The 9,654-nt window shown below is 41.9% G+C and overlaps 1 protein-coding gene across 1 annotated transcript; it reads right to left on the bottom strand.

Annotated features, from left to right (window-relative positions):
* Positions 1 to 2,427: 2,427 nt before the first annotated feature.
* Positions 2,428 to 6,976, bottom strand: ahsg1 (alpha-2-HS-glycoprotein 1). Its single transcript, XM_020646914.3, has 7 exons — positions 6,758 to 6,976; positions 6,329 to 6,439; positions 6,112 to 6,196; positions 5,670 to 5,839; positions 4,826 to 4,942; positions 3,232 to 3,309; positions 2,428 to 3,032 (listed from the first exon to the last, which is right to left on the bottom strand). The coding sequence occupies exons 1-7, from the start codon at positions 6,953 to 6,955 to the stop codon at positions 2,835 to 2,837; spliced, it is 957 nt and encodes a 318-aa protein (XP_020502570.1). The 5' UTR covers positions 6,956 to 6,976; the 3' UTR covers positions 2,428 to 2,834.
* Positions 6,977 to 9,654: the final 2,678 nt, after the last annotated feature.

Here is a 9,654-nt window from a genome sequence, read left to right as displayed (position 1 = left end):
AGACCAGAGTAGTCCGAGACCTTTAGGTATCGAGATCGGGCAGGACAAGACAGAGACCAGACCAATGTCTATGAAAAAAAAAAATCATCATTTTGGACCTAACTTATCAATCTGGTGTAGAAACCAGCGCAGATTTGGGTGTAGAAATAATCATACGACAGAGTCCACGTGGGACCTATGAAACGTGCATATCTGGCTGATCACAGCGTACGCAAGACCGGGTGTTGATAAGTGTGGATAACAAATGTCATTTAAATACCACGACCCTATATATTCATGGTTTAGCTGTCCTCGCCCCCAGAGTATACAGCATGGAGATACTTAATACGGCAAAGAAGAGTGACACCATGACAGAGAGACATAAAGACCTGAGTGACATCATAACAGAGAAGTAAAGAGGAGTGACATCATAACAGAGAGAAGTAAAGACGTGAGTGACATCATAACAGAAGTAAAGACCTGAGTGACATCATGTTTCATGAAATTCATTCATGGTAACTTTGTGAAATGTAGTATTCAAGTCTGTCTACCACCTGTTAACACTCCTACCTTTAGGTGTCTGAAGCTGAACCTTATATGGGTGAAGCACCTAAGTAGTAGCAGATCTATGTTTGGATAGGAGCCAACTATATGTTGTCAACGTCAACAACTGTTTGCTAGACAGAGTCTACAGTTGTTACGTATACAAATCAGTGTCATGTCATCTTTATTGTTTTATGGTGATGCACTCAAATAGAAAGGAATTTGTGGGTTGCACCTTTTTGACAGAATATAAGCAGCACTGTGAACACTGTTACTTCGTCAGCACTTTGTCAGTCAAGTGATTTGGAAGCGTGCTTGTTTGATCAGGTTGTCTGACCTCGGCCGATTAAATGGTGTTATAATCTCCAGTCTGTTTCACGATTTCTTCATTGGATTTATACAAACAGAAACAACCCCCACCTAACACATCATAACAGAGTGAAGTAAAGACCTGAGTGACATCATAACAGAGAGAAGTAAAGAGGAGTGACATCATAACAGAGAGAAGTAAAGAGGAATTACATTGTGTTGTTTGGCAGTCTGAAATGTAGGATTAAAGAGCTTCAGAAGAAATGCGCCTGCATAAAATCTCAACAGCGTTGGTGTGGATAACCGAACTCCAGCGGCGTTTTTAATAATTAATTTAACATCCATGTAACGTACATAATCTAAGCTATAATATAATACTTTTAGTTTAAAAAACCTGGTCAGACAATACGATCGCTACAATATAGGCTAGTGTTGCGGGTCTTAAAAGAAGCAGCTCCCAGAGCGGAGGACGCTAGCCGTACCCCACCTGAAATTATCCCAGATTGTGGAGCGAGTGGCTTCTTTAATCGGTTCAGCCTCAATATCAGGCACAAGTGGTACAGGCGAACCTGCATTTGTGTTGGATAACGTTGGCTGCACTAATGGGCTCCGTGCTTGCCATTTATGAGACTTTAAAAGAGATGAATGAAAACCTGAAACGTCCTGCATCACATGAATAAAGTGTTTGATCAAACGCTGTGTAATGTGCACTTCTCATCCGGTTAGCCTTCTTTCCAAACACAAGAATTTAACACTTACATAAAAGAAGGTCCTGACTCCGTCTTACAGCTTCCAGATTTCTTTGTTGGTTATTATGTCACATGTAATCTGGCCTATGTGCGTCTGCTGTGCGCAATTATGCATGTGGCACATCAGCGTATTTATTATTTTAATCTCCGGACATGCCAATTAATTATGATCTAAAGTTAATGTTCTGTATTCTTAAATATTTCATATTTCAGAGGCTAAAAGTTGTAATTACTATCCTCTGGAAGTTTTTATATCCTTTTGAAGTAACTTTTTGTAGTTTCTCTGTTTTAATTTGTCTCAGTATTTTCTGCAGTGATATTCCTGTGCGCTGAACGTTTAACATGTATTTACTGAAAGCAGCCTCTCTAATCTTTAATCTTTAAAGTAAATCGATTAAAGAAACATTCATTCATCAAATAAAACACACAACTAAAGAAATCAACTGACAGCTCGCGCTGTTCAACATTATTTAAAAAGCAATGTAGAGAGATCGTTTGAGGTGGAGCGTAATATAAAATCCATTTGAGATATCTTATCTAACAGTAAATCTGTGAACCTCTATCCGCCTTTCTTAACAAGCAGATTCGCTGCAGCGCAAGTCCACACTGAATTGAAAACGTGTGTACACAAACTGAGACCTGGCGTGAGATTTGAGCGTACCCTCCACTCACGTCCAAATTGATAAGTGTCGAACTTTGCCTCCTTGGAAAAACATCTCTGCAAGAGAACACAGGAGGGGAGGGGATTTTTTTTTTTTAACAGAATCCCACTGTGACATCACAAGGAGAGCACATTTGAAACAGAGCATTTTTCTCTGTGTTGTAAGACTTATGCACACCACAAACAAAGGACTGGATGGGTTTATTTCACATTTTGTGGGTCAGTAGACACTCAGGTTACCCAAATATATGTTCAGAAACACTGTAGAAGTGGATTTTTCATGTCCCCTTTAATGCCAATTTAGTTTGCATTTAATAATAGCTTTTTAAGAGATATCAATGATTTGAACAACAAAGAGCTTTTTAATACTTCCATATTACACTCCTTTCAGACTTCCAGTGTGCCCTCTGTAGGATCTGACTAAAGAAGCTGATGATTGACACCGTGGTGGTTTATTTGGATCTGTTTTGTGGTACCCTGTAAGGTCTAAGCTTTTTCTTACACACATTCAGAGACTTTTGAAGTCCAGTCAACAACATTCATCGTGTATGCATCTCTGGACTGGCAGGCTTCGGGTTGGGGCAAAGTTCAAATTAAGGCCAGTTGCAAATTGGGTGGAACTCTTGCTGGGGACTGGCATGGCATGGGAGGACTGGGGGAAGGGGGTTTAAGGGGATTTGTATTTGTGCAGCACCAGCATTGGGTGGGGGTGCAGGAGGGCCAGCAGGGCTGAAGGAAGGAGGCTGTTCACAGATAGGCTCCATCTCACCAGGGGGGAGGGGACTGGAGTCCTGTTGAGCGCAGAGCAGAAAGAGAGTCAAAGTGAATTTCTCTATCGTTTTACAAAGTATGAGATGATTTTGTACATTAGAGGTGCCGTATGAAAGAATGAATAATGTAGAGCAGGACAGCACAGAAGAACGAGCGTTGTGAAGGTGCAAATACTGTATATCATTTTCACTGTGAAGCTGATGACTGATTTAGACTCACCAGTGCAGGATAGTATTCACAGCGAAGAGACACGAGTTTGCTTGTCTTGGAATAAGATGATCGACAGACAGCATGTTGCTTTGAAGAGAATGAAAGTAAGTGACCCACATGATAAACACAAAGCTGCATCGTTATCTGATAGATGACTTTCAGACTACTGGATGTCCGCCAGTCTTAGATACAAACCAGTTCAATGCAAATCCAAACATTTTAGTTTGTCAGGCATCATGAAATGTCTTACAGGGTCATCACATTTATCATGAGGTGTGCTGCTGCCCTCTTCTCCAGGTCACCCCTGTGAAAGACATCTTAGAGCACCAATAGCCTAGCGGTTATGTTGTGCGCCCCATGAACAGAGGATATAGTCCTCATTGCAGCAGCCGTGGGTTCGAATCCAACCTTGGCCCTTTGATGCATGTCATTCCTCCCTCCCAACATTTCAGAATCATTTTTTATTGCCAAGTACATTTACACATGCAAGGAATTTGACTCAGTGTATTGGTGCAAAAAACAGTTAACAAAGGAAATAAAAGCAAAAATAGCAAGAACTTAAATAATAAAATATGAAAGCAATTACAATATATAATGTACAATTTAAAATGTAAATATAGAAGAAACACAAATGTACAAAATGTACAATGGAGGATCTGTGCATTTGTCTGTCTCTCTTCAGCTGTCCTATCCAATAAAGGCAATGACATTGGTTGAAGTTTTTACAGACTTACAACTGATACAGATGACTACTTATTCTTTTTCAGAGAACATGAGTTATTAATTTCTGTCAGGACCTAAAGACAATTTCAACCAAAATCTGAAAAAGTGGATCTGGAGGAAATCAAAGTAATGTAAACACCAACAGAGACTTTGCTAACAGCCCTGACTTTGTGTTGGACATTTGAACCCAACTGACTTCTTTTCCTCCTTTAAGCAGTCTCACTAGACTGAAGCATACGTCGTGTGTCAGTCACCACCAAATCCTTACTTCTGTTTTTTCAAGTATACTTGTGGGGGAGTTTTTTTTAAGCATATGTCTTAAGGAGGACAGAACCAATGGGTTTTTTACAAACACAGGGTAAGAGGTTCAGAACATTTTTAAAGATGATGTGATGCTTGTTGGCATGTAAGGATCTGTTTGCAATAAGAAAAATGTCAAATATAGCAAAAGTTTGATTGAAGCTGCTCACCAGCTCTCAGGCGCTTAGCAGCTAATGATGGTGAGAAACGGTAAGCTCCAAGAGACCGATGCCAAACTAAAAACAAAACATGAGCAACAGGAGACGGAAACTAATGCGCTCTAGCCTCCTCACCATATGGAGGTCGTGTTCTCAGAGAAGTTCCTCAGATGTTCAAATTAATTTAATGTAGTTGAGTAAACTCACATTCGTTCTTTGTAATTTGTGTGCTCCAGTACTTTCTTTGGATTCTCCCTGAGAGAAGGAGTCCATTGAATTATAATTTGAAGGAGCAACGGGACTTACTCATCACCCCGCCTCTTCTGTTCAAATATAATATCATGGATTTTAAATTCTGCACACAACGTGGCAAAGCGTGGCCATACTCTTGTGAAGCTTGAGTATGTATGAGTGACACTTACAGCTCTGTGGGAGCAAAGGGCTTTGCATGCCGCAGGAACTATTCTGGAAAACAACGGGCAGTTTGACTCAACCAGGGCGATCTCAGAGAAGTGCCTCATCCCTTGCGACATGATGTACTGAAAGAGAAAAGAGGATATGAGTAAGCACATGTGGCACCCTGGGTATTTTAGTAGGTAAGACTATGCCTGTGATTATTGGTTATCAGCTATATTATTACATTGGTGCCCCCCACTATTATTTTTCTGGTTAAATGTCATTAAGATGATTTGTGTGACTAGGAGGGATTCACCTGCTTAGGCTGTAATACCTGCAGGACAATATTCATTGTGGCCAGTAGGTGTCAGTGGCAGCATTGAATGTCAACAACTGGCGCTGTTCCCTGTGTATTGCAGGAAGTAAGCACAGTTGTATCGCATCTGACAGTCTGCAAAGCAGCACTATATGCCGATTCTCATACAAGACTGTCTTTCTGTTGTGTTTGCAGGTGAGATATAAGTGCACAAGCAGCAAAAACATTTAGTTTAAGTACATCTTCATGTGTTTAGTAATGTTTGCATGTTAGAAATGTTGTGTATGTCAAATAACATGAAAGCTAACTAGCGCTAGCATCGGTAGCCTCCTTCAACACGTGAAACGCGCTAGCTATGTTAACCATCATACAAGACTGTCTTTCTGTTGTGTTTGCAGTTACGAATGCTGTGAATAAAAACATCTTTTTTATGGAACCCACATTGTCATAATTCAGTGTGCGTAACACACACTCACTAACACTAACATACAGGTGTTTAGTATTTAAGACCTAAGTCAGGCATGCAGGGGAAAGACAATATGTGTATTACTTACCCCAAGTTTCAGTCGTCCCACATCCTGCAGGACAAAGTAGTTCTGGTTGGTGGTGTTCTTGTTGAATTCTTTCACAGCTTCCAGTGCAGCATTTAGACCTTCTTTATCGTTAAGTGCCATGATGACAGGACAGTCAGGGCAGGTCAGGGACAGTTCCTCTTTAGAGATCTCTACAAACACAGAGATGAATTGTTATGAGCCTGCTGTGTGACGGAGAGAAGAAGAAGAAGAAGAAGAAGTGTCCAAATCATCACAGCTGAGCCGTTTAGCATTTGTACACCTTTTTACAATTATCATAGCAGCAATGTCAAATGAATGCAGGTTTTCTGAACTCCTTTGACCAGATAATTCTGTCTATAACATCAAACAAAAAGAGTAACAGAGATGTTGCAAACATTTCTGATGTAAATGTTGTGTTTAGGATTGGATACGTGGCACCCACCTCTCTGCGTTTCACATGAATAACTGGTGACTTGGGCGTCACTCTCTACGACAGTCATCATGACAGTGCAGCTGGACATCACCGACTACAAAGGAACACAGATTAGATTTGACTGTGGATACCTCACATTCCCACGGCAGGAAGAATTTACAATCACTTTGTCCACCATTAGCTTGAGATGGATTTGATTTCGGTCTCATAAAGGGGGGTCACTTACCCCGTCGCTGGCTCCACTGTACTCACAGTCCTCAAAGTGTTTGGGATTGACCACATGGCATTGTGTCTCCCCCAGACCCAACTTCAGTTCAATGTTGCAACCTGTGTCTGTCTGGAAGCAATGGAAATGCAGACATTTATTACAAAGCAGTGAAGTAAAATAAAGACTTGTACATTAGTTCCTCACAGGCTCCTGATTATAAATACTTGTGTTCACTCATGAGGTAGAAGGTAAAGTCGAAAAGAAGAGGTCAGCTCTAATATTTTTGTTTTGTAAGATTGAATGACAAAAATAAGGATTTTATTTCAAACTCTCGTGTAAATTAAATGCATTGCTTCTCCTAAATTGAAATGGTGAAACAATGAAAATCACAACATTGGTAACTGTTTGCACACGTGTGCAGTAACTACTTATTTCTTCATTCCATACCTCTTCCATTTTGTTGCCTTTGATGTCCAGGAGTCTGAACTTGTAGCCATGACTATGGTGCATGTCAATGTGATGCATTGCCAAACGGGCCGCTGCATTGACATTTTCAGAAGTGCATGTTACTGGCTCCAAAGCTGGAGCAGAGTGGCAGAGCAGCACCGCTGAAAACAGCAACACCAGAGTGGAAAAGCCCTTCATGGTGCAGAGGAGAGACGGAACAGACTGCTGCAGTCAGGGACGTTTTATAGACCTGCACTGGTTCATGGGAGGGAACGAGAGAGCAAACAAGGTGAAAAAAGAGCAGAGGAGTATCATGAGGACACGGCCATACAGCTGCCAGAGTCCAGGAACAAACATAGACTTTACCCTGAGCAGTGCACTCATTAAAAACCCTTTGGGTACATCTTGTCCCACTCTACATTTTCATTTTGTCTAATGATGGGACAGTACACTCTCTTGGTTGCTCACCTTGGATTTGTAGTTTCAAGTTGCTATCCCAAGTGATTACTTAGTTGAGCAGTACATTTTGTATTAACTCGGGAAAGTTCATGTTCAGATACAACTTTATGGGGCGCCGGTAGCCCCATGTATGGAGGCTGTAGTTCTCTTAGCAAGCAACTTGGGTTTGAATCCTTCTTGTGGCTCCTTTCCCATTTCATGTGCTCTCCCACAAACCCCAGGGTTTTATACTATCTACTATAAAGGAGCTCTAATTTTTTTAAGGGGTAAATTTATGTACTTGCAAATTATGTCAACAAAGAGGACATGCCATGTTTTTTTACATGTTCCAGTTTAACTGCTGGCTTGACTAAAAGGTGAAGTAACCCAACGTGTAGGCATGGCTGATGATTAACGTTCTTGACCCTGCAAAAAAAAGAACATCCTATCACTTGAATTTATGAATGCTTTTTTTGAAATAGTGAACTCCTTCACAGGGCGTACCACTGATTGCAACTACAAAAAAATAATAAATAATAAAATAAATAATAAAATATAATATATGAAATATCTCCCAACTACAAAAGTAGTTCCAACATGCATGTTCATGTGGGAGAAGTAAAGCTGTACAGACTTTTTAATATGTTGAAGAAAAACATTGATTTCAGAAACATGTCTAGAACAAGCTCTGATCTGAAAACTAGGAAGGTCTTGTCAGCTAGGTGGGTGAATTGAAACTTGCTTTGAGTCGATATTGATAGTGGGTCATTGTCAGGCTTTGTTTGGACTGAGCACTTAAGTTTCATTCTCTGAGCAGTTGACGCGTGTCACACCCTCTGTTGATTGTAAACTGAAAATCTGGGGTGGGATTTTCACAAAAATCCAAGCTTAAAAGAGTCTGAATCCGAAACTGCCAGCAGAACAAGCTCTGATCTGAAAACTAGGAAGCTGCATCTGACGCTTCAGTGTGGCCACAGAGCCCGGGCATCTCTGGTCATCTTCTAAAGGCAACATGTGCTACAAAGAAATCTCTGTCATTCATGGGAACAAGAAAAGACACATCTGTCATAGAGAACAAAATCTTAACAACTTGTCTCTACTTAAGAAAGCCTCTTCTACCCACCCTTCATTTACTTTTGGCCTCTGGAACTGTCAATCTGCTGTGAATAAAACTGAATTCATCCAAGCACTTGCAAAAATATCAGACATTCAGGCTGAAACCTGGATCCGCCCAGAAAATACAGTCACACCAGCTGCTCTTTCTGTTGACACAGTGTTCTCACACACACCCCGCTCAGTTGGACGTGGAGGTGGTACAGGTATCCTCATTTCTAATACCTGGAAATTCAATAAACTCTTCCCACAACAACTCCTCATTTGAATATCACTCAATCTTGGTTACTGCGCCTATTAAAATGTACATTGCTATCATTTACCGCCCACCAGGGTGTAATCTGAATGATTTTGTTGTGGAACTAGACATGCTACTCTCAGAAATCCCTGATGATGGAACACCACTGATTGTAATGGGAGACATGAATATACACACTGATAAAGCCCAGGCAACAGACTTCCTTGCTCTCCTATCCTCATTTGAACTCACGCAGGTCCCAACTCCTCTTACCCACAAAGCTGGCAACACTCTTGATTTAATCCTGACTCGGAACTGCTCGACAGCAAACCTGACTGTCACCCTTCCGCATCTATCAGACCACTTCTTTATTCAATTCACAATCTCCTTGCCGGAACTCCCTCAGGCACACCCACAAATGGTGTCATACCACCAAAAGATGCGATCACTCAAGCCAGCTCAGCTGTCTAATGAGGTAATGGCTGCCATGCCTGCCCAAAAGGTCTTTACCGCACTCTCTACAGACGAGGCTACAGACATACTCTGCTCCACACTAGCCTCATCTCTGAACAAGCTCTGCTCTCTGGTGTCCAAACCAGGAGGGAAACAGACATGTTGCAGGATCTGGAGGAGAGGGGAAGGCACCGCCGGGTCGACCCAGGCACAAAAGCGCCCACGTCCTCAGACCACCCGATAAAGAGCTGGATGATTAAAGATGAAGGGCCCCCGCGTTCCGCAATACGCTTTGAGCGTAGAGAACCCTCACCCCGCAGGAGGAGAGGCTTTACTCCCCCTAGAGACAGGGAGGAGACACAGGCCCAATTGGGCACCGAACGCTACCTGTCCCACGATAGACGGCCACGTCTGAGCCGAACACAAACTCCGCCACGGTTACAACTCTACTACCGTGACAACCACATGGCTTACGATTCGTCAGACGAATCGGACGACCCTCGCCAGCCTTCGGGTCAGGGCCTGCGAACCAGGCAGATAGAACCTCAGGCCAAAGATCTGAAGCGTTTTGACCCAGATAGCCCAGATTCAAGTATTAACGACTACCTTAGAGAAGTTGACCATTGTCTCCTTGACCTGCCTCATGCGTCCTCAC

Source organism: Labrus bergylta, chromosome 6 (genome assembly GCF_963930695.1).
Source record: "Labrus bergylta chromosome 6, fLabBer1.1, whole genome shotgun sequence".
Classification (NCBI taxonomy): domain Eukaryota; kingdom Metazoa; phylum Chordata; class Actinopteri; order Labriformes; family Labridae; genus Labrus; species Labrus bergylta.
This window is presented reverse-complemented; position numbering and strand designations above follow the sequence as displayed.

Bases quoted from the DNA above. Each gene is read 5' to 3' on its own strand.
- ahsg1 (XM_020646914.3), bottom strand. From the start codon at position 6,955: ATGAAGGGCTTTTCCACTCTGGTGTTGCTGTTTTCAGCGGTGCTGCTC. The intron at 6,197-6,328 runs GTAAGTGACCCC...GTTCCTTTGTAG, and splicing joins ACAGTGGAGCCAGCGACGGG to TCGGTGATGTCCAGCTGCAC. The intron at 3,033-3,231 runs GTGAGTCTAAAT...TGCGCTCAACAG, and splicing joins GTGAATACTATCCTGCACTG to GACTCCAGTCCCCTCCCCCC.